The sequence below is a fragment of the Talpa europaea genome (genome assembly GCF_964194135.1).
Source record: "Talpa europaea genome assembly, chromosome: 4".
NCBI lineage: Eukaryota > Metazoa > Chordata > Mammalia > Eulipotyphla > Talpidae > Talpa > Talpa europaea.
This window is the reverse complement of record NC_140070.1, coordinates 145,613,370-145,639,718: the sequence shown is the minus strand read 5'-3', so window position 1 is coordinate 145,639,718 and position 26,349 is coordinate 145,613,370. Positions and strand designations below refer to the sequence as shown.

The 26,349-nt window shown below is 61.7% G+C and overlaps 1 protein-coding gene across 1 annotated transcript in view; it reads left to right on the top strand.

The window, feature by feature from the left end:
* C2CD2 (C2 calcium dependent domain containing 2) overlaps positions 1 to 25,746 on the top strand; it is a gene marked incomplete at both ends in the record, with an annotated part of 33,180 nt that extends 7,434 nt beyond the window's left edge. Inside the window, 12 exons of the mRNA XM_084231665.1 lie at positions 6,826 to 6,942; positions 9,644 to 9,748; positions 12,204 to 12,326; positions 13,050 to 13,173; positions 13,877 to 13,985; positions 15,918 to 15,982; positions 17,484 to 17,608; positions 17,952 to 18,126; positions 18,771 to 18,884; positions 20,422 to 20,549; positions 22,000 to 22,300; positions 25,526 to 25,746. Coding sequence (XP_084087791.1) covers positions 6,826 to 6,942; positions 9,644 to 9,748; positions 12,204 to 12,326; positions 13,050 to 13,173; positions 13,877 to 13,985; positions 15,918 to 15,982; positions 17,484 to 17,608; positions 17,952 to 18,126; positions 18,771 to 18,884; positions 20,422 to 20,549; positions 22,000 to 22,300; positions 25,526 to 25,746 — 1,707 coding nt within the window. The remainder of the gene's footprint in view (positions 1 to 6,825; positions 6,943 to 9,643; positions 9,749 to 12,203; positions 12,327 to 13,049; positions 13,174 to 13,876; positions 13,986 to 15,917; positions 15,983 to 17,483; positions 17,609 to 17,951; positions 18,127 to 18,770; positions 18,885 to 20,421; positions 20,550 to 21,999; positions 22,301 to 25,525) is intronic.
* Positions 25,747 to 26,349: the final 603 nt, after the last annotated feature.

Genomic DNA, 26,349 nt, shown 5'->3' with positions numbered 1-26,349 from the left:
CATGGATGGGGGACCAGAAACCAGCCCATCAGTGGCTGGGGGGGCCCCGATGGGCTTGGGGCTGCTTGGGGGTGCAGAGGGTGCTCTGCAAGGGTGCCGGGGATGGCCACACACCTCAGCGCCATGTGCTGAAAAGTCAGCCACCGCGCAGTTTGGTGGGCGGGTCACAGGCGTGTGAGTTACATCCCAGTCATGCACACGTTGAGCCCACACATGTGCTCGTGTGACCACCTCTCAGTTGGCCATGGGCCTCACAGGTGATAGAGGCCGGGAGTGCAGGGCTGGACCATCTGGGTTTGTGTAAGTAAGATGTTGTCATGCGACAGAATCGCCACATGGACGTATCCCCATGACTGTGTTTATGTACGTGTGCATGTATGTGTGCGATGTGTGTAGTGCACATGCATTTACATGTGCAGCTCATGTGTACAAGCATGCATGTGGTGTGTGTGCAAGCGTGGTATGTGTGCACGCACCTGTGTATCTTGTGTGGGTGTGTACATGTGTATGCACGTTTGTGGTGTGTACATGATATTGGCATGTACCGGTGTGTACGTGCATGTGTGTCTGTATCTTGCAGTGGTGTGTTGTCTCTGTGTATATACCTCCGTGTGCCTGTGTGCACCTACATGTATGTGTGCTGGTGTGTGTCTGTATATGTGTATCTATCTGGGTGTGCATGTGTGTTTCCCTTGTGTGTGTGCACACTCATGCTCCCGCTCCATGGCTTGGCCTCGCCACACCCTGGCTCAGGACGCCCCAAGCGGCAGGCGCCCCTTCTGCAGGCACCCGGGGGCCGGCCCGCGGCGGCAGGCTGGCGAGTCCCAGCCATCCGAGTCCCAGCCGCCCCAGTTCAGAGCGGAGGAGTGTTCTGGGGCCGGGCCCGGGGAAGAGCAACAGATGCTGGTACAAGTCTCGCTGCTTCAGTGCCCGGTGGGTGCTGCGTGGTGTCCGTCTTGCTACAATTATGAAGTGATGTGTGCGCGCTAACAAGTAAGGGCAACATGCAAGGGTATAAATGAAAAAAAATCTGCTTCCCTTCACTGCCCTCTGCCCCCTACCCGCTCCCTGCCTACGGGACCAGTGTCCACACTGCGTCCTCAGAGGCTTTGTACACCACCACCCTCCACGCACACAGAGGCCGCACCCAGCACCTGTTTTGTTAGACGAATTTCCTCGTGTTCTCGACTCTTAAGTTTTCTTGGCCACACGAGGAGAGGAGCCTGTCCTGGGCCTGGCCGGGGCTGGTCTGGCTCTCAGACAAGGCTGCCTCAAGGTGGGCAGCCCCTCCCAGCTCCCTGGCCAGAGCGGGAAGCGGGTCCCCGAATGCTGAGAGTCCCAGTGACACCCCGAGTTGTGTGCATACCCACAGGAGTCGGCCCAGTGCTGGGGACCAGGCCGGCCTTCTCGGGCCCTAGACGAGCGTCCGGGTGCCCCGGGACACTCAGGGCACCTGAATCGGCGAGCTGGCCATCCTCCTGGAAGCCGTCCTGGAGGGTCCTGGCCCCCTCGGGGCCTCTGTCATGTGGCCCAGCCACGTCCTGGAGGTGCCAGCAGGAGGATGCCAGTGTCGCGCCTTCCCACCCCATCCGGTCAGCAGCTGGTGCCGGCGTGCGCTGCTCTGCTCCATGAGCTTCTTGACAGGGAAACTATCGCAGCTCGAGCCCCATAAGCAAGGATATGGTGGAAACCCGGACTCCAAGGACCTTGCCTCTCGCAGCTCCCTGGGGCGTTGGTCTGTCCAGACGCAGCAGTGCCAAGGACACGTGGGTGGCCTAACAGGAGGTGCCCTAACGGGGTGGCCCGCCCAGGCCGGGGGGGCCACAGTCTCGCCTCTGGCTGACCAGATGAGAGTGGGCTGCATCCCCATGCCTGAGCATCTTCCTGACTGTGTTTGCTCTTGGGCCTCCCTGGGCCCCATTGAGCAGCACCTGCCCTGCCCTTTGGGCACCCTGAGCAGTCCCTGCCCCCTTTTCTGCGAGCCAGCAGACCCCAGGGCCGAAGTAACCGTCCGCACAGGTCCATGACCCAAGCACCCTCATGGCGGCGAGGGCCTCGTGGGTGTGCTCGCCCTGACCCTGGGCGGGCAGTGCCACAGCAGCCATCCTGCTCTCCTGACGCCACCGGGCTGCACCCCGCTCCCATGGACACAGGCCCATGTCTGGCCCTGCTTCAGACGCCAACCCTAGTCGGGGCCACCCGCACCTCTAACTGACTGTCTTTTGAGTCGGGGGTCCTCACAGCTCCTTCCTGGTGTGACCAGTGGCGGGAACAGCTCACAGACCCAGGGAGCCACCGACCTGCTGCCAGACTCAGGTGAAGGGCACCTCTGAGGGGGCCCGAGGGAGGGGCTGGGGGCGCAGGGCATCTGTGCCCTCCCTGGGTGCACCCCCTCCCGGGGCCTTGCACTAAACAACCAGCATCTCTCTGAACCCGCTGTTTGGGGTTTGATGGAGGCATCTTGACATAGGTGTGCCTCAGCCCCCCACCCAGGCCTGGCAGGGGAGCCCCGTCTTCATGTGCAGACTCTGGCGGTGGGCGTAGGGGAGGGGTGGCGTGGAGTGGTGTCCTGCCTCCCGGCGCCTGGCCCTGCCTGCTCGTGTAGCCTGGTCTCCCCCACCGTGGCCTCTGCCTGCGCTCTTGCATCACCCCCGGAATGTCTGACCCAGAAGAGGATGCCCGTGTCCAGGGAGCGTCCATGGACGCCCGTGTCCACGCCCCACCCTGCGGCTGGGGGTCGCCCTCACACCGGGCGCTGAGGTCCACCCAGAGTGACGGGGCTGGGGGTGCCTTGCAGGCAGCGTGTTCCAGGTCTTTGGTGTGGGAGAGTGGACGGACAGCGGGGACGTGGGACTGGGGGGGCGTGGGGCCCCGTGGGCATCGGGTACAGCGGCGCCCGTACAAGCGTGTTCTCCAGGGAAGTTGACGGGGCGATATTCCTGTAGGTTGAGGTTTTAAATAAACGTATTGACCCATCGGCGTAGAGACCACCCAGCTGGGAAGCTGGCGATGTGCAGCTGCATCTGGGGTGAAGCACTCCTCTCTGTGAGGTGTGGGTACGTGCCCAGCAGGACGAGGTTCCCCAGGCGTAGCTACTGACCTGGGTGCCGGGCTCTTGTGCACCCTCATCGGTGTGCACGACTCCCTCTGCCCATCATACGGGAGAAACTGAGGCAGACTGGCGAGGCACTGAGGTGGCCAGGTCACTTGGCAGCAGAGCCTGGACCTGAACCCGAGTCGCCTCCAGAAACCAGGGGCGACCTTTGTCCCCCATAAACCGTGTGTGTCAGTGTTTTGCACATTTTTATTTCATTTGTCCCTTCCCCGCCCTTGCCAGATAAGAGACAGGGGAGGCGGGAAAAGGAGAACTGGGCGGAGCTGATAAAGCCGTGGCACCTGGGGCAACGGCACGAAATTTCCCCAGATTTTCATTCTGCGCAGTGAGGCGCGGGGGGGGGGGGGGTGGGGGGGGTGGGGGGATGCGGGGTGCGCATGCTGGCTCTTTTCTGCCTGCAGCCGTTGCACTTCCCCTGCTCAAAGTGCTGTGGGAGTGTCTGGCCGCCTCTGCTCTGTCCTCGCGCGCTCGGGGCCCCTGGATCGCAAGGGCGAGACTCCAGTTACCCCCGGTCCTGGGGCTGCAAGTGGGAAACTTGGCTGCCTTGCTCCTTGGGCCTGCGTGGCCGGCAAGGCCTGCTAGCTCATCGAGCTGGCACTTCTGCCAAATCGCTACCAGGCTATGGGGACGCTCTGAGGCGTCTTCCCCAGGGCGTGAACTGTGCACCTGAGCAGCCACCGGTAGCATGAACCCCACCTCCGCCCCGAGGCTAGTCAGCAAGGATGGGCCTGAATGTCTCGGTGGGGTCCTGGTCCGGAGGAGAAATCACGCTTCCCATCGCAGGGGCAGGGGCGTTGCTGCGGGGAGGGGCCACCGAGCGGCCAGGGAGGTCTTTGCTCCTGGCACTTGGGGACCTTTCTGGGGGTCACACGAGGACAGTGGCTGTCGCTCTGTGACAGAACCTCTGTGGTGCTTCCTCTCAGCTGTTCCTAGTTCATTTAGAGACAAACGTCGTTCAACTATTTGCAGTTCTCCAGGGAGTTCCCAGGCAGCAGAGCCGAGGCAGCTGTCCAGCGGCTTAGTTGAAAAGGGAAGCCGGGGTTGGGGGGGCGGGCGGTGCAGCTATTGGCACGTGTTGTTGGAAGCAGGAGAGAGCTGGGAGCAGGCCTGGGGCTCTTGGCCTTGTGTCTCCCTGCAGGATTCCGTTGCAAGAGGAGACTGTTGCGCAGCTGCAGGACTCGCTGAGTTTGAGCTCTTGAAGCTGAGAGCACAAGCAAGGCGAATAAGGGTCCCCTCTGTTTTGGGGGTGCAGGTTATAACCAGGGTGCTCCCTTTCACCTCTGACCCTGCTGCCGGCGGCTGCCCTGGGCGGTGGGCCAGGGGGCTGTGACTGTCCATCTGCCAGCTCAGGGGCGCCTCGGCTCAAGCCCCTGTCCCTGTGGAGCCCCCGAGAGGGACCCTCTGGAAGGGACGGTAGGGGGCTCCGGAATCACAGTCCAGCTGGCCGCTCCATTCAGAAATGGCCTCTGTCACCCGGGGGTTCTTTGCGTGCCTTTGGGGGAATGCTCTGGGGCAAGCAGGTGATGGGTGGCTGCTCATTCTGTGACCGAGGGCCTTGTAGCGGGCAACCCTGCTCCTGCTGTCCTGGAGGGGACCCTTGGACAGGGGCTGAGAGACGCAGTCTCCATGCAGAGGAGCCCTTCACGCATGGCCTGAGGTCGCTTGTTTTAAGCATCTGTTCCGCTGTGCCCTCCTCCACCTGCCTAGCGGGGGCAGGGCAGGTGCTGGCCCAGAAGGGATTTGGGCCTGGCCCCTGTGGCCCCGCCGGGTGCAGGGGAGCAGTGGCCTTTGTCCGGCGACCGGCAGTGGCCACGGAGCCCCGACAGGCTTTCCCCGCGGAGCGGGCAGGCCTTGGAGGGCGGCACCGGGCTCTGGGGTCTCTGCATCCCGGGACGTGGCGGCCTCGTCCTTAGCGGGCACCACCGACTTGCCTGCGGTGCCTTGAGTGGTAATTGTGATCTGTGGACTCTCGTTCCAGAAGGCTTAGAGTCTAAAAATCCTGCTTTTTGCTGAACGTGTTTATCTTGCTCTGCGCCACGTGCCGGGACGCTCGCGCGGCGGGCAGAGGTGGGCAGGCTCTCCGCAGGAGCGGTACCAGCCGGCGCTGTCTCGCCGCGAGGCGCCGTGTGACCCTGCCAGGGTGCTGGGAACACTGATTAGCTTCATCCAGAGGAGTCCCAAGAAATGGCAGATGCCGGCCCGTCACTGTCTGGCTGGTCACCTGAAGCAGCGACCAGGCTGTGGAACACAGGGTGGCGAGGGTTCCCTGTTGTGTGGATGTGCGCACACGTATGCACATGTATGTGTCATGTGTGGCGTGTGATATGCCTGTTGTGTGTTACATGTGTGCCGTGTGATCATGTCTCTGTGTGTCGTGGTATGCGTGAGCCATGTGTCGAGTGTTGGGTGTTGGATGTGTGTTATATTGCGTGTACGTGTGTGTGTGCGTGTCACTCATCTGGCATCAAAATCAGTCCCTCCAACGAGGTTTGTTTCTAGAGCATTTATTTTTAAAACATGTACATGACATTCCTTAGACAAATATCATTTGTTCCAACCTCCCGTGACCCCTACAGGGGCTCTGGAACAGATAAAGGTCCGTACGGAGAGGCCGGTCAGCCTACGAGGGCCGCCTCGGAGGCCATGAGTGGGGCGCTTCCGCCCAGGCGACCGCTCCCCGTCCAGGGCTTGGGCGGCGGACGCTGCAGGGGGCCCCTGGCTGGGGCGCTGGCAGGCCAGGACTGCAGAGACGGGCACTTGGGTGTTGGGATAAGCAGGGAAACGGGGCAGAGTACCCCAGGGCTTGTGAAACAGCAGGCTCTGGCACAGTCGCTGTGTTGATAGTCTCCCCACGTGGTGTTCTGGACTCTGACAAGTCCACTGGGGGATTAAAGAATTTTCCTTCCCTGCGGCAGCCTCCGCTGGGGGCGTCAGTTCCCTGGGGTGGGGAGGGGCCTGTCCTGGTCACTGGCTTCCCGAGGGCCTCTGGGGAAGACACACCAGCCCCTGCTGGACCCCGGCCCCCGCCCTGCCCACACACCTGGCCCCGGCCTCCGTCCCCAGGCTGGGCTGGCTGGCGCCTCGCCCGGAGGCCCGACCCTCTCTGGAAGCTCCAGTGGAGGCCTCGGCAGGGACGCGGCTCCTCCGAGGGGCAGCGGCTCCTACCAGCCCGTCTGGATGCGAACGGCGGCTGGTCTCCTCCTGGCGTGACCCTGCTTTTGCCGTTCAGGCCCTTTGAGCCAGCCCAGCCGTGATTGCGTTTTTGTGGGTCTCGCGACTGGCGTCTCTTACGTTCTTTGACGTGTCCCCATGTCTTTGAAACTGCAGTAGATCAAAAACTAGTTAGAGGCAATTTCTTGTGGTCTGGGCACGTTTTTGAGCTTGCACTTCCAACACCTAGGACGTGTTTTACCTGTAAGGTTCATTGTGGGCCAGAGGCGGGGACCAACACTGTGACCCCACAGCATGAGGGGTCCCGGCCATGTGGGGACAAGGTGCCCATGAGGAGTGGGCATGAGAGGGCTTCGCCCCTGAGAAAATAGTCGGGAGGGAAGAATTAAACATGGTGTCCAGCTCCCAAGCCCCTGCGTGAGAGCAGACTGGAGCCTGTCGTCGAGTGGGAAGCCGGGACGCCTGCCCTGCTCCCGGGGAGGCCCGGGGTGCGTCTGGCCCACCTGCCTGGTAAGACCCCTTGTCTCGCCCTCCTCCAGGTGGTGACTTGCCACGTGGTCGGGGACACCCTCCAGTTCACAGTCGGCACGGGACCAGCCCCCCAGGACCCTGGAGCCCGGCTGTATGACGTGCGGCTCTCCCCTTTCCATTTACAGGTAAAGTGGGGGGGACTTCACGAGTGCAGGGGGAGGAGCTCTCTGTCGGGGAAGGGTGGCGGATCCCCACTTCTGTTAATCACCATTCATGACTTCCGCCTGTAACCCTCGTGCTCTCTGCGGGAGACGGAAGGCGTGTTGTGTGTCTGTGTAGACACGTGTGCTGTGTCTGTGCACACACGTGTATACACTGAACTCAGGGGTTGCCCCCTATCAGGAATGGGATGCGTGTTTCCGAGGCATGTGCTGTGGGCCCAAGAGCAGGGCCTGGATGTGTGGGGCCGGGAACGTTGTTCTGCCCCAGCCCCACTGCTACGGCCTGGGGCACGCGGCTGGAGAGAGGGCCCAGCCCGAATGGGGCATCCCCTTCCGGCTGCCAGAACATTCAGCTCTGAGAGTTCCCTTTCCCTTATTGTTAGAAGTTAGGAGATCAGTGTTGTCATTGTTCTTCTGACGAGGGCATGTTATAATAATTATCGTGGGCTTATACGTGATGGAAGCTGCATATTCCATGATTTTCCACAACCGCGTGTCATAGACACGCGTGCAGCGGCTTTAGATGCAGCCCGTGTGCACCTGGTGGCCGTAGGGCACGTGGGGACTGTGACCTGCTCCTGGAGGTGACTGCGACTCACGCCATGCTCCCTGCATGCCCCTTTAGCTAGCGCTTAAAATCTTAAAATCTGAGTCTACTTTAGGGGCCACCGCGGATTCAGCCCGGGGCTGCCCCTCAGCCACTGGGGAGTGATTCCCACGGGCTTCCCCTACAGAGACAGGGTCTGGAGTGGGCGGGACAAGCAGGATTTTCTGGCCACCTGAATGGCTTTTCTCCAAAAGCTAGCCGCCCCAAGTCTCCTCCACTCATGACACTCCCCTTTGGGAGGTGGGAGGCCCTCTGGCTCCCCCGGTTTTGGACAAGGTGATTGGAAAAGAGTTTCCAAGGCTGGGAGCCTGGAGGGTCCAGGAGGAAATGAGGCTTCTGAGATGCTGGCTGGTGCCGGCCCCGGCCTCTCACCGCCGACAGATGCCACGCCGGCCGGCTCTGATCTCCTCACACCGTTAAGTCAGCCCGCGGACTAACGCGGAGGGGCCGCTGGGTGATCGAGGTCCAGGCAGCAGGTGTCCCCGCCCTGCAGGGCTTCAGGTGAAAGATGCATCAAAGGGCCGGGGCTGTCTCCTGTCCCCACCCCACCCCACCCCTGCCTGGTGGGGCTCAGGACTGTGGGCCGTGCGAGTGCGTCCACCTTTCCTGGAGGGCGTTTCCCTGGCCTGCGTGGTGAGAGGCCAGGGGTTCGGAGATGCAGCTGAAAGCTCTTGCTTTTGTTGAGTAGAAAGGCTGAGACATTGGTTAGGAACCGAGAAAGGAGGCGTGGGAGAGGTGACCCTCGAACAGCACAGGGGTGAGGAGACTGCCCCCCCCACCGCCCCAAGAAAATCCACTCCCGGAGGCTCACCCGGCGGCTGCAGCCGGAGGCCTCGCTGCGTTACCACGGCTGTGCCGGTGACCATCCACGCCGCGGTGGGAGACGGTGACTCCCGGTGCAGGAGACCGCAGGGGCCGGGCAGTGTTTGTGGACAGAGTTTACATGTCTGTTGGCAGACGACTCCTTGCTGCAAGAAGGCCCGTGTTGGTCCAGGGTCAGCTGTGCTGCTGTGGCCACTGCCTCTGGCCCTGCAGACCAGCTTAGAGCACACGCATCCCCCACAGCCGTTCTGGGGGCCCCATATGGGCAGAAGCCAAGGTGCAGGCGCTGCCTCCTTTCTGCAGGCTGGTGGTGGGGATGTGGAGACCATGTCCTTGGCTGTTAGCAGGACGCGGCTACCAGGGCTGTGCACTGGCGGGGGGGCCAGCTCTGCCGGCTGCCACCTAGACCCGGCCTCGCTCCTGGCTCCGTCTATGTGCTCTCGCTTCTGCCCCTCCTCGCCCCCCGCTCCGGCCCCTGTCTCCACCCCTCCATCTCCATCCCCCTCCCTGTCCCCTGTCTCCATCCCCTGTCTCCAGCCGTCCGTCTCTGCCCTCCGCCTCTGCCCCCCGCCTCCATCTTTCCAGCCCACTCTGCTGCTCCCGCCTGCATGTCTAAGGGCTTTGTGGAATCAGATATGGGAACAACCCGGGACTGAGCTCAGGTTCCCAGCCCACAGCGCTGACCCAACTGCACCCACCAGGGACAGGGGCACCTTGACAGGTTTAGGGATGGGGACATCATCGGGGGCCCTTGTTCTGCCACCAGTGGCAGGCGGGGCTAGAGCGGGCACTGAGAGGCCAGGGCAGCGGAGGCCACGTCGGGGCCCAGGCAGAAGCGAGCAGCCGCTCCCGGTGCAGCCCGCGCCCCCAGGGGGCTGAGAGCCCGGGCCGGCTAGGGTGTCCTGGGCCCCTGAGCTCCCGCCTTCGCGCATCTGCTCCCGGGATGGCGGTGCCCGCGGAATCCTGCATTTAGAAGCAGCAGAGTCTCAGCAGCCCCTGCCGCCAGCCTCCTGGGCTGAGGCGCCACCTGGGTGGCAGGCTGAGGCAGGGAAGGTGTGGGTGGGGCCGGGCGCAGTGGGGAGCGGGAGGCACGGGAGTCTGGAGCCTGCCTCTGCTCTTTGAAAGCACCAGGGCCAGCAAGGGGCCCGGCCACTGGCTCAGACCTGAGCGAGCCGCGTGCACAGCGCTTGGAGCCGGGGGGGCCCCCCGTGACGGACTCTCTTTGCTTCCTGGCAGCTGGAGCTGCACCTGAAGGAGCAGCAAGAGGACATCCCCATCACGTGGTCCTTCATCAGCGGCCCGGAAATGGCCATCACAGTCCAGCCCAGGGCCCAGGGCGAGGTCAGTCCCTTTGTGTGTGACCCTCCTCAGAGGCGTGGCGTGCGGGCACATTCCAAATCCCAACGCCCCCCCCAACCTGATTCGGGGTGATCTGAGCTGGGCGTGCTGAGCGGGAGGACCCCTGAAGTCGGGACCCCCAGTTTTCCTGGCCACCCGGCTTCCCTTCTGTATAGGGCCCGTCCTGCCACGTGGCTTTGCAGAGACGGGTCTCCTGCCTGGGGGCCTTGGTCTTTGGTGTCCGTGGAGCTGCGGTTGGGGGCAGGGAGGGGGCCAGGTCGCTGCCTTCCCTTTGAGTTGCTGGTAAGATTGTCCAGAATCCTCGATCCGCAAGGCTAGCAGACGGGGCGTTTCCCTGGCAAAGGCCTTTACAAGATCTGCACCTGGACCGAGCCGCTGAGCTCCACCACGAGTGCACCATGCGAATGTCAAAGCTTCTTGGTCCGTGAGCAGTCTGGCCCCCTGTGCCTGGGGAGAGGCCGGAGCTGGTTAGAGGCGGGGTCGGAACGGCCGCCCTTTGAACTGGAGCATGGCAGCTTTGTCGTTGCGCCCGGCCGTTCCTTACACAGGGCACGCGGGTGCCGTGCATCTTCCCCCACCCCCTCCCCGCCCACCCCAGTGTCCTCTCCCGCAGCTGCACTGTTTGCTTGCTCCCCCGTGTGCACAGCAGAGAGAGCTCTGTGAACCGTCCCCAGCCCGGGCGACATCCAGGCTACTGGCTGGAGCTCAAGTGGCCTCTGGCCCCCGTGTCAGAGGGGTCCTGTGCGGGCCGAGCTCCTGGAGAAGCAGCCGGTCGGTTTGTTTCCCTGTGCGCGTGTGGCCGGGGTGCTGTGAGGGCGGCTGTCCGCTCCGGGGACCCAGCCTAGTGTGGGGGCCCAGCCTGGCTGATTTACACACGTTGAATATGCAAAATCTCAGCGTGTGCCAAAAGTTAACGTAACGGACTCTTTCCTCAGACAGGCCGGCCTCCCAGCCTGCCCTGTGCGGGGACGCGTTCCTTTCGTTTTCGTTTTCTTCTTCCTGGATTGCTTTTGCAAAACCATCTCATCCCCCTCTCTTGCCCAAGCGGCGGCGTGCAGCCTGCGCCCCCAGCACCTGCCCCACACGCCCTGTTCTCTTCCCCGACTCCCCCAGGTCCCAAAGAGGCGGCCCCTGGAGCTGACTCCCGAGGGCCCAGTCACCGGCCCTGGGCCCTGGTGGACCGGACGGCTTGGGGGCAGCTTCCTTCAAAGGGAGGCCCCGTGTCAGCTGCTCTGGGGATCTCAGCTGTGATGGAGCCCAACATCCAAGCACCCTAAAACTCACCTTTCAGCTGGCCCCCGAGACGCCCTCTGCCCCTTCCACTTGTGCCTGCCACCCCCAGAGGCAGCCGTGCCCCGACCTCCGGCGGGCCTGGGTTCTCTGCACCTGGGACTAATGCCACAGGCCTCGCGTCTAGCCTCTCATGGCCGGCGTCCTCAGTCGGCCGTGGCGTCCAGCACGCTCAGGCCCCAGGCTGTGACCAAGGAGCCAGGAGCGCAGGACCCCTCCCAGGCTTGGTGGCAACTGGCAAAACTCACTTTATGGTGGGTCTGCATGGAGGCCCGACTCCCTGCCGGCTGTCGGGGGCGGGGGCCCTGCAGCTCCGGGCCACGGGAATGTGACTTCCTCAAGGGAGGCAGGAGAGTCCTGTCCAGCCTGCCATGGCCAGTGCCGTTTTCCTCGACGGGACGCCCGGCCCGGCCCTTCCTGCACCCTGGGTGGGGGCTGCACAGGGCCTGGCTGGCTGGGTACTGGGGTCCTGCCCACACCAGCATCCCGTCGTGCGTGCCGGCTGGGGACTGCTGGGGTCTGCGGGCTCTTCTGCATTGGGTTTCTGTGCACGAGGCGGCCGTGCGGCGCCCAGGTGGTGCGTGGCTGTGATGGCCGCATCTGCGCCCGGGGTCCTCCGCCAGCTGCTGCACCGTTGACCTGCCTACCTGCTAGTGGCCCCTAAAAACAGTTCCAGCGGGGGGCTGTGAGCGTTCTGGAACTGGAGCCTGCAGGGGCGGGTCTTCGTCTTTCTAGCTTTTCAGCCAGAAACGCAGTCTCGCAGGAGGCCACTTCACTCAAGCGCCTCTCATGCTCATTAGGCCTTTCCATTCACTTCAGTGCTTTTTGATTCACAAAACTAGATGTGACTCGAGAGAGAAGACGGCGCGGCTGTGTTTGGGGACAGACTGAAAGGACAGGCGTGGGAATAGCAGCTCGTGCCCGTGGGGCTCGTGGGTTTCTAGACCATTTTGTTAATAAGGAGCGTGACTTTGGTCAGAGGCCGGTAGAAAGGACCCTCTCTGCCTCAGGGCAAGGGAGTTCTCCCAGGCCTGGCCTGTGCCTGCAGCCCTGCCACCCCAAGTTCGCCTCGGTTCAGGGGAGCTGAGGGTCTGCACCATTGCGCGCGTGTGAGGTCAGGGCAGCCTGAGATGCCTCTGGTTTGCAGGCCCAGGCGGCAGAGGCCAACGCCGTGTCTGAAACGCTGAAGGACCTTCTGAAGAACCTGGTGACTTGCTCCTGCCCATCGGTAGTGCTGAGCACCAGGCCTGTGAGCGCCAGGGAGGCTCAAGTAAGTGTGGCGGGTGCGGGGGCTTCGGGGGGAGTTGGCCCACTGCTGGATCCCTGTGGGGGGTCCCCTGCCCGTGATGGAGCGAGGCTGCATGGTGCTTGCAGGTCTGAGACGGCGCTTTGAGTTCAGACCACGCTTCCCACGCCCTGGCTGGAGGGAAGAGACAGGTGCCCGTCTGGCCCTAAAGATCCTCTGACCACCCCAAGCCAGCTGTCTAGACCCCCCCCCACTCCCAGGAGTAAGGCCCCGACACCCCAGTTAGCAAGGAGATGCCCAGGAGCAAGCAGCGCCGGGTGGCGGGCTGACCACCAGACGCACATGTCACGGTTGACCTAACCCCTGGGCACTGGTGACCAGCAGGTAGACACGGACAGTCGCCCACCACACACGTGCAGCTGAGCACAGTGCCACGCCCCACCCGGGGCCAGACTGCTCAGCCCAGGGGCGGGGACTGGACCCCAGGCTTCTGTTGCTCCCTCTCAGCCCCCAGCACCACCCAACGAGATTCAGGGCCACCCTCTCTGGCTGAGCACCTTGCTCCTCCATATGTCCTCCTGGGATATGAAACACCCCAGACAAGAGACACAGGCGGCTGATAAGTAACCCCCCCTTCCATACAATGGGGCGAATGTTCAGAGCAGACCCAGCCCTGCTCCCTGTGCACCCCAACAGTGCCTGCACCCTGGCTTTAGCCTCCCACACCTTTGTTCCCTTTTCTTGCAGGATCTGCAGCGCCCTCCATCTGCTTCTCAGGAACCCTGCCCCCCCAAACCCCCACGGGCTCACGAGCTCAAGTTACTGGTGAAGAACATCCGAGCTTCATTGCTAAACGCTCCTGGTGCTTCAGGTAGGGGGGCAGGGGCTGCTGGGGGGCAGCGGCTGCTGGGGGGCTGGGGCTGCTGGACAGGAGGGACTGTCTGCAGCAGGCAGCAGGGCTGAGGGGTGCCCGCTGGCCCTTGACCTCCGCGCCTCCCTCCGTCGCGTGTGCAGTGTGAAGATGGTAACGGGAGTGCCAGAGCTTAACCGCAGCCCCTTAACGCCCATGTGGTGGGATGTGGGAGCACGCTGGCCGTTGTGGCCCCGCTGTCTGGGGGGTGTCGGGGCAGGACGCACCTTCCCATGCTCAAGTTGGCGGAGGAGAGGCGCGCGCTCTCGAGCTCTCACGTCTGAACAGGGAGGGGTTCCCCTGCCTCCCGCAGCACACACAGGCCGGACACCAACAGGCTAGTGTGGCTGGTTTGTTTGGGCAGATGCCCTGAGGCCACGCAGCTTAGCAGTGGAGAGGAGCCTCCCTGGACTCATAGGCCAGAGGCCCAGGGGCCCCTCCCAGCAGCAACCCATCTAGGGCCGAGCTCCCCTAGAGGTGGAAAGTGTGGAACGCGAGAAGGAGCCGCACCTGCAGCCACAGCTGGAGACGGCGTGTCCCCGGCTATATGCGGGTCGGGGCCTAAATAAGCCAAGACCCTGGTCAATTATTCAGCCCTTCTCTTAGAAGCACAGTTTACAAAATAAGACTCCAAACCAACTTGGTGCCTTCTGTTCAATTACAGGCAACTCTAACCTGCTGTGCATAGTTCGGCTGAACGACCCTGTTCAGAAGTTCTCCGGCGCCCTCCTGAAAAACACTACCAACCTCGTTTGGGAAGAGGAATTCAGCTTGTGTGTGCAGCCCCTCATCCTGGGTTGGGGGCCACGGCTACACCTGTTCAGGGCCACCTCATCCTGGCACTTCATAGTACCTTTCATGCCCCCCAAAAATTAAAATGAAAAAAGATTTGTCTTAAAGGTGTGCTAAGCATGCTAGGGAGCTCTTAGCACACGTGGGTTCTTTCTCAAGGCAACTACTAGTGTTTTCTTCCTCCTCCCCGTGTCCCTGTGCTGGGAACAGAATTTTCAGGTCTCCTAGTTGCCTTAGAAACATCCAGGACGAGAGAAAGCCTCTGGTACCCAAATCTGCCATGGAGAATAGACAAAGGGAAAAGCATAGGCTATTGGTAATTAGTAATACAGGAATTCTAAATAAAATATTATCAAATGGAATCTGGCAGCACATTAAAAATACTATACCATGATTGGCTGAGTTCATACAGGTAATGGAAGGGTGGTTTAGTGATGAGATCTCCCAGGAAAAGTCACTAGATCAGATGAGGAAGTAAACTTACTACCTCTAGATATGCAAGCAGCTCTTCCATCATATTTAATTACTATCCGTTCCTAATTTTTAAAATCTTAATTAGAACAAGATTTATGGCTACTTCTCTAATTTGATTTAAAAAAAATCACTGCAAATGATAGGCCAGAAGTAGTACCATTGAAGTCCAGGAAAGACACCCACTGTTTTTGTAGAAATACTGGTTTGTGTGATTAGATAAGAACAAAAAAAAGACAGGCAAACACGGAAAAGAAGAGATAAAATTAATCATGACTTGAAGATATTTTTGCATGTCTAGACTTACGAAAATCAAAACTCTTCAAAATAATGGAATAAATTGGGAAATTAATAAAACATCTCAGTAAAGTGACAGGCTACAAAAATATAGTAACCAATTGCTATTGATACATAAATAATTAGAAAAAGTAATGGGAGCAAACCCCCATGTATAATCTGAAGAACTTTTATCATCATTAATGGAAATGTAAACATGTCCTTAGAAAAGGGGGCAAATTTTCTGACCTAGAACTACATAGGCAAGCACCAGAGATAGCTAAGACTTTCTGAAAAGAGGTTCAGTGCTAAAATCTTAACAGATTTACAAAAGGCCATGCCAAAGTACTGTGAACACAGACCAAATGCAAAATTAAACAACAGAGACTATTTTCCACCTTACAGGTAGGTAAAGAATAAGGGTTTCATACCGTCCCGGAGGCCATCAACATCTATCAAAAAGAAAATGTCTTAAATGCTTGTACCTTTTGACTGCCAGTTCGTTTTGCTAAGGAAACAACCACACCACATAAACAAGATGGATGTATAAAGCTGTTTGTCTCAGCTCATTTATAATCATGAAATATTACAAATAACCAACCTGTTATCAGGGCTGGCTTCACGTTCCCAGAAGGCAGATAGTGGGGTACCAGGGGTCTTTCAAAATCCCCCTGGCTTGGAAAGATGACTGTGGATCTTAAGTGATAAAAAAATGGGTCACAGAGGAAGGCGGGGGTGTTACAGTCCACATTTTTTATTTTTGGATAAATCATGTGGCCGAACTTTCCAATGCAGTAACCACCAGTCATGTGTGGCTCTTTAAAAAAATCTCACTTCGTTAAAATAATACACAGTTTGGCTGGCACCTCAGCCTGCACGAGCCAGGTATCCGGTTCTGTGTACCTGATACAGGTGGAGCTCTGGGGAACACTTCCCTCGCCCTCCAGAATATTCTGTTGGCTACTTCTGGGAGACTTCTCTCCAAATATTAGCAGTGCTGCTTCTGGAGCGTGCAATTGCCAGAGGTCTTAGTAGGTCTGGATATAGGTCTCCGTAGTAACCATATAGATGGTGACTCCTGTTCCTTGCTATAGTCAGAAAAAAATACTATTTTGAAAAAAAGAAGGAAGCCTTGTAAGGACTCACTGTTCTTTTCCTTTCTGCAGTGATTTGAATGCAAAGTCGAAGGAGCTGTGCCTGCAGATTTCAGAGGCCGGGGGAGCCTCGGAAGGTGGGTGGACAAAGGTGGACAAAGGCCCGGCTGGAGGGAGGGGTCCAGCCCCTTGACCAGGCCTGGGGAGCGGGTGGGGGCAGGGCCGGTCCTGGACTGCTCTGGTTTCCCAAGGGGATGCGGGCTGATGTCCCTTCCGGCTTCTCGGCTGCCTCCACACCGGGGAAGAGTGTATTTATGGCTTTCTGTGGTCAGCCCTCCACCCCCAGCCTCTACCCCGACTGGTTTTTGGTTGCTTTGCTCTTTTAACAAACTTCCAGAATCTTTTATTCAACGATAATTGGCTTAGAGGAGGCAGCTCTTGGCCCTCTCAGGTCAACAGCACTTTCATTTTTAAAATTTGAGTTGTGGCACAACACACACCACGCGGATGTGTCATCACCACCGGCCCAGCTCAGGGCAGCCCAGGGGCTGGCGCTGGCCCAGCGCCTCCAGAGTGTTCCCTCTGGCGAGACTGAATCCCTCACCCGCTGAACATGGGGGCCCAGCCCCCACCCCTCCACCGCCTGTCTCTGGATTTCAGCGGCCTTATCCTCATAAACCCCCACAGCCGCTTACACTGGCCACGGGCTTTCAATACAAGAAAGCAACAATTCCAGGTCGAATCACTAAAGTGACCAGGGAGCTGTGTCTGTGCAGGTGTGTAATCTGTAGTTTCAATGTTGATTTTAAAAAATCCACTTAAACCTACCAAAGTGGAGGGGGGCCCGGCCTGGCCTCTCAGCTATGGAGCCCTTGGAGCCTCTCCTCAAGCCACAGGTGTTCAGGCCAGTAGCTAGGAGCGGGATCCCGAGCCACTTCCCTGGACTCTGGTCTGGGGTGGCCGCGGCCCCTGGTAAGAACTGGCCTCCGGGAGAGGGCGGGGTCTGACGCTGGGCGGGCTGCTGTTTGCTGGAGAGGGGTGTCCTCACCAGCCCTGGGGCGCCACCCCTTCCCACCCCACCTCAGTGTGGTTCCAGGCCATCCTGAAGGGGTCCATAAAGTAAATTCCTCACGTAGAAGCAGAGACCAGAAGAGCCAGGAATCCCCTCCGGCTCCCGCGACTTCTGTACCTGGCCCGTTTGTTTCCTCTGTTATCCGTGCACGCGTGGCTGCGGCTCTCGCTCTGCACACCCCCAGCCTCCCAGAGGAACTTCTCCCATTTGAGGGAAGTTGCATGCGTCAAAGCTCTGCGCCCCTAACTTTGTCATGTGGATTTCCAAGACTGGGACTGCTCTCTGCCCACAGCGCGGTCACCAGCTCAGGCCAGCCACAAGTCTCAGCGCCGCCCTGTTCTGATTCCCCCGCCCCGGACCCTGCACGGGCTGGGATCGGATGTTGCCTGGGGCCTGCACATCCTCGCCCTCCCAGGCCTGCAGCGTTTCCGCCGTCTTCCTTGGGCCTGGACGACAGAGGCCGGGGACAGATGCGGCCGTCCTGGGAGGGCAGCCGGGGGGACGGAGGGGGTTGGTTCGTCCTCAGGACACGGAGACTTAAGCATGTGCCTCCCTTGTCTTTTCAGCTCTGCTGGCAACGGCGACCGTCCCTCTAGATTTATTTAAGAAGCAGCCTGCTGGGCCGCAGAGCTTTACGCTGACCAGTGGATCCTCGCTGAACAGCTCGGTGTTGGGCTGGGTCTCGGCGGAGGTAGGCGTGTGTGCACGGTGGGCCTCCCATGGGCTCCGAGGAGCCTAGACCTTTCTGGGTGTAACCGGGACGCTTCCTGCCCTCCATGGTATGGTGTGTCCACCTGCCAAGTGGACTCCAGGCGTCCTCTGCACGGCCTCGCCCAGTGGGGGATGCTGTTTCATGGACTCCCTCCTCCCTTCCCATCATTCCGTGTCTCATGACCGGGCTTGAGCCTGGGTGTCATCAGCCTATGTCCATTCTGGGGCGATCGGGGTCCGTCTTCATCTAATACCAGGTGATGGACATGAGCTGAGGAGGGAACCGAGGTTCCATTCAGACATGTAACCAGGCTCCTCCGCAGTTTTCTTATACAGAACCTGGTGAAGCCAAGTCCTGGCAAATTCCTCCGCCTGTCCCTGCCGCAAAAATAGAGAAGGACCGCACGGTGATGCCCTGTGGGACGGTGGTCACCACCGTGACGGCTGTGAAGACCAAGCCCCGCTTCGACGCCGGGAGGGCGTCCCCGCTGGGCTCAGGTGAGTGATGCTGAGGCGTCGGGCCCCACGGCACGGGGAGATGCGCTGCAAGCCTGCTGCCCAGCTCTTTTGTTAGACGATCCTTTCGGTTTTGTCAAATGAACACAAGACGAGCCAGGGCGAGGCTCAACCCGGTAGTATGTTCTGAAGCCAAAACCCAGACCTTCGTCGGGCTGACTGGCTAGATCGAGTTCCCCCTGGTGTTCACAGGGCCTGCAGGCGCTCTTCCAGGTGGAGGGGGGTGGGTGTAGTTCCTCCTCATCAAAGCACTTTTTAGACGCTGGATGTGACCCTGGATGGGGTCACAACTTCTGCACAAGCACAGGACTGGTGATTGTAAACTCACGCAGTGTATCTGCTCGTACAAAAATAGTATCTTCCTGGAATAGACGGCTTGGCACAGTGGTTGATGCAAAATAGAAAGTGAAGTGCTGGCTTCATGAAAATGTCTCTGAAACCTAAGACCCCCCCCCCCGCCCGGCACCCCAAAGGACAAAAAGGGATAGGAGTTTGCTGAAGTCTCAAGGCTTGGCCTTGCCTCTTCCACCTGCCTGAGTAGATGGGTGGAAGGGAGAGAGGTGATTTCACCTGTGGGAGCTGGAGCCAGGTGTAGAGAGTCCTCCTGATCAGAGTTTCTGCTGCAGAGTCTCCCCTGAAGACGCCCGTCAAGGTGAAGGTAATCGAGAAGGACATCTCGGTGCATGCCATTGCCTGCCGTGGAGCCCCGGTCAGCAAGACACTGTCCTCTTCCGACACAGGTGACACCTGCTGGGGCCTTGCCCTGCTGCTGTAGTCCTGCCCACCGCCACCCTTGCCGGGTCCCCAGCTGCCCTGGCCCTGCTTCCAGCCACTCAGGCCCCGCCCCCAGCTGCTTTGGCCCCGCCTCCAGCTGCTCTGGCCCTGCCCCCAGCTGCTCTGGCCCTGCCCCCAGCTGCTCTGACCCCGCCTCCAGCTGCTATGGCCCCGCCCCCAGCTGCTCAGGCCACACCCCCAGCTGCTCTGGACCCTCCCCCAGCTGCTCAGGCCCCGCCCCCAGCTGCTCTGGACCCGCCCCCAGCTGCTCTGGACCCTCCCCTAGCTGCTCTGGCTCTGCCCCAGTGCCCTGGCCCCGCCCCCAGCTGCTCAGGCCCCACCCCCAGCTGCTCTGGCCCCACCCCCAGCCCGTCTCATCCCGCGCAAACCAGCATCTCCTTCCAGGGGCTTGGGAAGAGTAGCATCTTTTGAGAAATAAGTGAAGAGGGGTGACATCGAAGTCCATGATAACAGGGGTTGGGGGGGCCCTGCCTCAGGGACGCTCTAGGACACTTGAACACAGTGAAAACCCGGCTTAGCTGCCACGTTTCCAAACGTGGTTTCTGCTCTTGGTCACCAAGCCAGTTACACAAATTCCCGAAGTAGTGGCAATCAGAGACAGACTCATGGGACAGCGTGCCCTGTCCCCCCTCCGCCCTGGCCCCGGCACCTGGGCAGTCACCCCTACCCTGTCTTCAAATCTGGGGCCCCCAGCGTCAGCTCCCCTGAGGACAGCAGGGAGCCGGACTCGGGCGCGGGCGGCGTAGGAGGTGCAGGCTCACAGCTCCCCTTGGCGTGTGCCCCTCCCACCCGCAACTATGTCTCTCCATGGACTGGTAGGGTGCTGGTGATGGGCACTGGTGGTGGGCATGAGGGGCAGTCCTGGGTCTTTGCACATGTCGCCTCTGTGGTCCACAGGCACGGCCGAGGCTGAGACGGGAGAAACTCCCTCCCACCTGCCCCCTTGTAGCCTGGCCCTGGGCCTTCCTCATAGCGACCTTGTCAGCTCTCAGCCTCCCTGAGTCTGAGACCCGGGGGTCCCAGGGTTCTTGTCAAATGGGATAAAACACCTGCCTCTGGGAGTTGGGGGTCACATGAGGTAGGATGCACCCACATGCCGAGGCTAGAGCTATAACTTACCTCCAATAAACTGCACGAATCGCAGGTGTCAGGTGTCTCACAAACTCAGAGAATGGGCTGCAGACCAAGGCGTGGGACCGGCTGGGGCCACCCCTTGCTGGGGCCACCACGAGCCGCTCATCCCTGTCCCCATTCATATGGTTCCCGCAGGAGCCCGGGCCCGTCTCGTGCCCTCCTTGACTGTCTCCTTCCCCATAGCAACGTGAGTTGGCGCGGCAGGGGCTGGATGGCCGCAGGACTTGAACTATTTGCTCTCTGGCCTTTCCCGAGAGTACCTGCCGCCCCCTGCCAGGGACGTGCCCCCCCACCCCTGGAGGGCCGCCTGGCTTTGCCGTGCTCGCTAACGGCCCTCCCGTCCTGCAGAGCTGCTGGTGTTGAATGGCTCCGACCCCGTGGCCGAAGTGGCCATCCGGCAACTCAGCGAATCTTCCAAGCTGAATCTCAAGTCCCCGCGGAAGAAGAGCACCATCATCATCTCGGGGGTCTCCAAGGTGCGCCAGTGGGTGCTGCCCCGGCCCCGCTCCCCCAGGGAGAAGTCAGCCTGAGCCCTTGGTCAGCATCTAGAAGGCTCCACTTCTGCCTCACCCACCGGCGGTTACGCCAGGGGCTGGTCATGCAGCTTGTCCTGTTGGAGGAGGAATCTTGAGCATTTCTGGCCAGGGAGGCTGTGCGTGTTGAGAGGTGGATGGAGCCTATGCTCCAAGTGTGAGCGATGGGCCCCCCCGAGGGACGCAGAGGGGAGGAAACCCTCGCTTTCCACACCCCGCGCCCTGGCCCCCCATCACTGTTCACAACGCGTGCTCACCCTTCGTGCAGGCGGACAGAGGCCAGGCTTGTTTTGAGCAGGCCCCGTGCCCATTCCCCACTCCTGCCTCGGTGCGTGTCCAGGGCGGTGCCCGTGCGGGGCTGCCCGTCCAGGCTGCTGGAGACACCGGGGCGAGGGGCCGCACGATAGACCCTTAGTCTTTCGACATTTCAGAGCACACAGGAGAATGTGAGAGGTGGGGGAAGGGCGGTCGGGAGGTTTGGTGCCCGGGGACCAGAGGAAGGAGGGTGGGCTGCTCCTGCCAGGAGGACCCTGAGGGCCGACGGGGCGGACACGCTGGCAGTGGAAGCCTCAGCTGCCAGGAGAGGGGCCAGAGAGGCCATGGGATGTGCCAGACCTGAGTGGCCAGCACGGCCTGTGCTCATGTCCTGGAGGTGGTCAAGAGTGCCCCCATCCACAGGGGCCAGCAGCAGCCAGCAGGGGTGACGGTGCCTGGGACCCGTGTCCTGGGAGAAGGGGGAAGACTGTCCACCCTGGTGCTCTCCCCCAAGGGCTTGTTGAGAGCCGCGAGGAGCTCGGATCTTGGCACCGCCGGTCCCCAGCCCTCCGCGGCTCTTTCCTGACGCTCGGGTCCTCCGTCTGGGGGGCGGGCGTGTGCGCAGGCAGCACCTGAGTCAGAAAAATCTCAGAAGTCACTGTCACTTGGGACTGTCCAGGAGCCCCTGTGTCCCCAAAGTGACTCCCCACCATGACTGCCCACCCCGGGGCTGGCTCAGCGGCACCCGTTTTTGATAGGAGTGGCCTGCACGCAGGCCGGGCTCTGCCTGCAGAACATAGTGGGGAGACCCAGTGGGGCTGCAGCCCTGAATCTGGCCGGTGCGTCCTCTCCTCGCAGGGACGGCGCTCCCTACCATGGGGCCCCTCGCCTGTGCCTGTCTATGGGGGGAGGATGCCGACTGACCCCCCAGCACCCTTGGGTGCCCCTGATCTCTGCCACAGGGGCCCCACCGGGCTGCATCGTCCCCCGGAGGGCTCCTGTCTCGTAGGCTGGGAGGGGTGGGTCCCCTGGGACGTGTGGAAATCAGCAGAAGGGCCTTGGGACGGTGCTCCCCCACGCTCCTACCGCCCGCATCCTCGCAGCCTCCTTCCCGCTGACTTGTCGCTCACCCCAACAGACCTCGCTCTCTCAGGACCACGACGCCGCCCTGATGCTGGACTACGCGGCCTCCATGGATGGCCCCCCTCAGGAGGACCCCCCCTCCCATCAGGGGGTGGTGGCAGCCCCCGCCCGGCTTGAGGAAGAGGCCCCGCTGGCCCTGGAGACCCAGGGGGACGACTTGGACCCCTGGGACCTGGAGAAGGAGCCCCAGGCCATGGGGGCGTGGGGTGGCCAGGCCCCGCTGGACCCCGACGGGGACGAGCTGTCGGCAAGCTCCGTGAGCATCTCAGAGCCGGGCGCTGCCAGGAAGCATAAAGGTACCGGCCCCACCCCCTGCTGGCCGCCCCCGCGGGAGGCTGCCCAGTGTCCCAGCTGAGCTCCAGGCTCCCTGTGTGCTTTCCCGCCCGCTCATTGCGCTCCCGCCCGTCTCCCCCGACCACTCTCTGCTGGACGTGGGAGCCCATTTAGGGCTGGGGGGGCAGGCTCAGAACCCTTGCAGGTGGGAGTGATGAGTCTCTGCCTTGGGGGGTCGGCCAGTGCTCAGGCCCAGGGGTGCCCTCTGTCTGGGCACCCCCTCCCGGCAGAGCACAGTAGGCAGAGGACTGGGCTCCTTGGCCGCAGAGACTGGCGCTTCCGTGCGCCTCCAGCTGAACCGCACCAGACCTCAGCACTTGACCCTGATCGGGCCGTTAGGTCCAAGAGAGAAGCGCCCCAGGAAAGCCCGCTGGTCGCCGCACTGTGCGGGGAGGGGGTGCGCGGCATCCAAGAGCGCCGCGCCCTATTTTCCGTCGGCCCTAAACCTGCTCTGGACACGGGCCCCTCCCTCTGGGCGGGCGCGATGGTGAGCCCCGCGCACCTGCTGAGGGAGGGCGTCCAGGGCCTGAGTCAGAGGTGAGGCCTCCAGACCTGCCTGTCTGGGCCCTCTCCCAGCCCCGGCCGGGCCAGAGCAGCTGGGGCCCAGGCCCTCCTCCGTGCCAGCTGCTCGCCCGGCCCCCCACCTGGGGCTCACCTTCCCCGCGAGTGCAGACCGCAGGCCCAGGCGGGTCCTGCTGAGCTGGTGGGCTGATGCTTCTCGGCTGCCATGTCCTCGGTGCCGTACACCGGCGGCTCCTAGCTGGGACAGCTGTGCCCAGGGGATGCTGGCCGCTTCTGGAGACGGTGGTGGTTACGGCTGAGAGTCACAGGTGCTGCCGGCAGCAGGCGGGTGGGCGCTGTCCACACCCTGCAGTGCCCAGGATGTCCCCAAACATGCCCCTGCACCCTCGGGCTCTGGCTGCAGCCCCTCCATCGTGTCTGCATCCATCCTCCCCGTCCCCTGCTTTGCTTCTGGTCTCCCCATGACCCAGCCTCCTTGCCAGAGCTAAGGGGGGTGGAGTGGGGCAGGTTGAGAGTAGGAGACGGAGAGAGGGAGGAAGGGAGGGGCTGGTGGATGGTTGCCGGGGTGGTGAGGAGCTCACCTGGGCATCTCTGCCTGTGGCCTGTCTTGGGGGCCCCCCAAGGGTGACCTGGGCCCCGCACCAGCCTCTGCGGACTCCCTGGGTTCTCTTAAGAGGCTCCCCCTGGGTCATGGAAGCGCAGCTGCTCCACTTCCCCCCTACAGCACCCCAACCTCCCAGCCCCTCCTGTGTCTGCTCTCAAATGCCAGGCCTCCCTGACCCCGGCCCTGCCAGAGGGCTCTTTTCCTGGAGTCCCCGTCTTGGCCGGGTCGTGGCATCCTGCTCCTTCCCCATCACCCGCCAGATGGATGACGCCCCTGAGAAAAGGCACTGGGGCTGAGGTGCAGGGCAGGCATGATGGGGGTGCCCCGCGGGGCTCCCGCTGCACCCTGGGCTGGGGTGTGGGAGGCAGTGGGGTGGCCCTGCCGCAGCCGGCACCCAGGCCCTGCATGACCCGGATGCTTAAGGGGACGCCCTTGGAAGTGGGTGGTTTTATGTTACAAATTACGATTTAGAAAATTTTCAGACACGTTTTGAAGTGTGTCTTCCGCCCGGGGCCTGAGCCGGCGCTCAGCTCCTCGGTGAGGCGCTGCGGCTTCGCAGAGACTGTCTTGGCACTGCCCGGTTTTCATTTTCTACCAGGTTTTCAAGCCAGTGCCCTGGACGGCGGCCCTGTGTTTTCTGTCCATTTTAAACCAAAGCTTATGTTTCAGCATGGGGGGCACCGCGCCTCTGGGCCGGGTGGGCATGGGCTGCTCTGCCCTGCTGGGAGCTGGGGTGGGAGAGCGGATGGGCGCAGCCCCGGTGCACAGCGTGAGTCCCTCTGCGTCTCCTGCTCCCCGATGTCCAGGTGCAGAGCCCCCAGCCCCGTTCCGGGGGGCCTCTGCTCCCAGGGACCTTGACCAGCGGGCGGCGCCCACCTACCCCATCACACAGGCTCCAAAGGCAGGTACCGCGGTGGTGGCGGCTTACCTGACGGCTTACCTGGCGGCTTACCTGACGGCTTACCTGATGGTTTACCTGGCAGTTTACCTGACACGCCGCACCTTGCAGGGGTTTGGATGGGGCCAGGAAAGGACCATGTGGCCCTGAAGGGCAACGTGTGGGGCCTGCTGAGGAGACCAAAGCCTCTCACAGTCATCCTCTCCCTCCTGCCACCCCCTCCCCGGGCTGGTCTGAAAGGCCCTGCGTGTCTGAGCGTGGACGTAAACAACGTCCTCATGAGTCCTCGTAACAGGCTGTGAGGTTGTTGCCCAGGAGAAGATGGAGTGTTTTCAGCAGCTCGGCCCATTCCTGGCTGGCACGGGCACCTCAGGGCCTGCTGTCTGAGCTGGGGGGCGGGTGGGCACGGAAGCCCATCCTTCACGCTGGGCTGGCCGGCGCCCCGTGGAGCCCGGGGCCTGCTTGTCCCAGGGAGCCCCGCAGGTCCCACCCATCTAGGAGGCCCCCGCTATGTCCTTGGAGCGGACAGCGGTGGTGTTTGTGTGTGTCCAGCCTGTGTGCTGTTCGCCAGCTCCGTCGAGCATGGGAAGGATGAAGGTGCGGGGCCTCGGGGTCCCGCCGCCCGTGCCGGGGAGACCTTTCAGGAATCTGCGGTTGAAACACCGTGGCCGCGGCCCCGACTCCCCAGCCCACATACTGCTCCCTGACCTCGCCTACGCGCGGCTGACCTCACAGTGGACACCTGGCCGCTGGGGCTGCCCCGGGTCCGCAGCTAGAGAGCCCCTGGGGCCCAGGGGCAAGTTCTGCTTCACGGTGCTAGAAAGCGGCGCCTGGTCTCAGACCCACCTGGCTGTCACCGCGTGCCACCTCCTGGGGCTGGGCCGTCCACACCTTTCCTGACACAGGGGTGGCTGGGCCGAGGGGACGTGGGGCCCAGGGGGGGACGGGCCCTCCGCCTGGCGTGGTTCGAGCCCTGCCGGGCCGGGCACCAGCAACAGCGGGGCCTCTGCCTTCCCCATCGCGCCCCACCCGCAGACACCTGCGCACGCCGGCCTGGCACCCCGGGGAGCTGTGCTGACTCTTGCCAGTGCCCGTCCGACTCCCTCTTTTCTTTTTCCACTTGGGCGGGAGGCCCCGTGCGGCTGACCACGCTCTCTCTTGCAGGGGGCGTGCTGAGGAAGAGCGCCAAGCTGTTCTTCCGCCGGCGGCATCAGCAGAAAGACCCAGGCCTGAGCCAGTCCCACAACGACCTCGCCTTCCTGCAGCAGCCTGAGGGCGCCCGGAGGAGGGGCACCACCCTTGTCCGCATCCTCAACAGGAAGCTGCTCTCCAAGCACAGAGGGAAGAGCGCTCTGAATGGCACCCCCGTGGACCCCTGTGCGTAGACCCGAGGCCACCCCCGCGGCTGCCCACCAGGCCCGTGGCCAGAGCGCAGATGGCCTGCCTCATCCAGCCGGCTTTCCCCGGTGATGTCACCTCTGGAAGGGGAAAGAAATCTGAGACTACAGCCAGGGGGGTCCCCCAAAATGAACTGACAAAACCCAGTTCACCACCAGAAGCTGGATGAGGCCACAGGGCTTGGCTGCTAGGTTAAGTGTGAAGGAGACCGACATTATGAACTGCTCGGCTGTGGGGGCAGCCTGGGGGCCTCGGCTGTACCCCCTCTGCCCTGGCCGGGATGGCTTGGGGCCCACGCCTGGACGCGTCACCCAGCGGGGCAGCACCTCGTGCATCCCTGTGAGGGTAGCGGAGGGTGTCCTCTCTCACCAGCTGCTCAGTGCCCAGTGCCCAGCTGCTCGGTGGCCTGCCCCCTCGGGGCGATGGCTGGCGGGGCTGCTGTCCAGGAGCAAGCGTTGCCGGAGGGAGCTCTCTTCAAATGTAGGAGGCGTTTGCCTTGATATTAGCCATATAACTTGAAGAATTATGCAAACACTACATGTATCCTATGCAGGTGATGCCCAGCACTTTCTGAGTTTACCTTGAGCCTA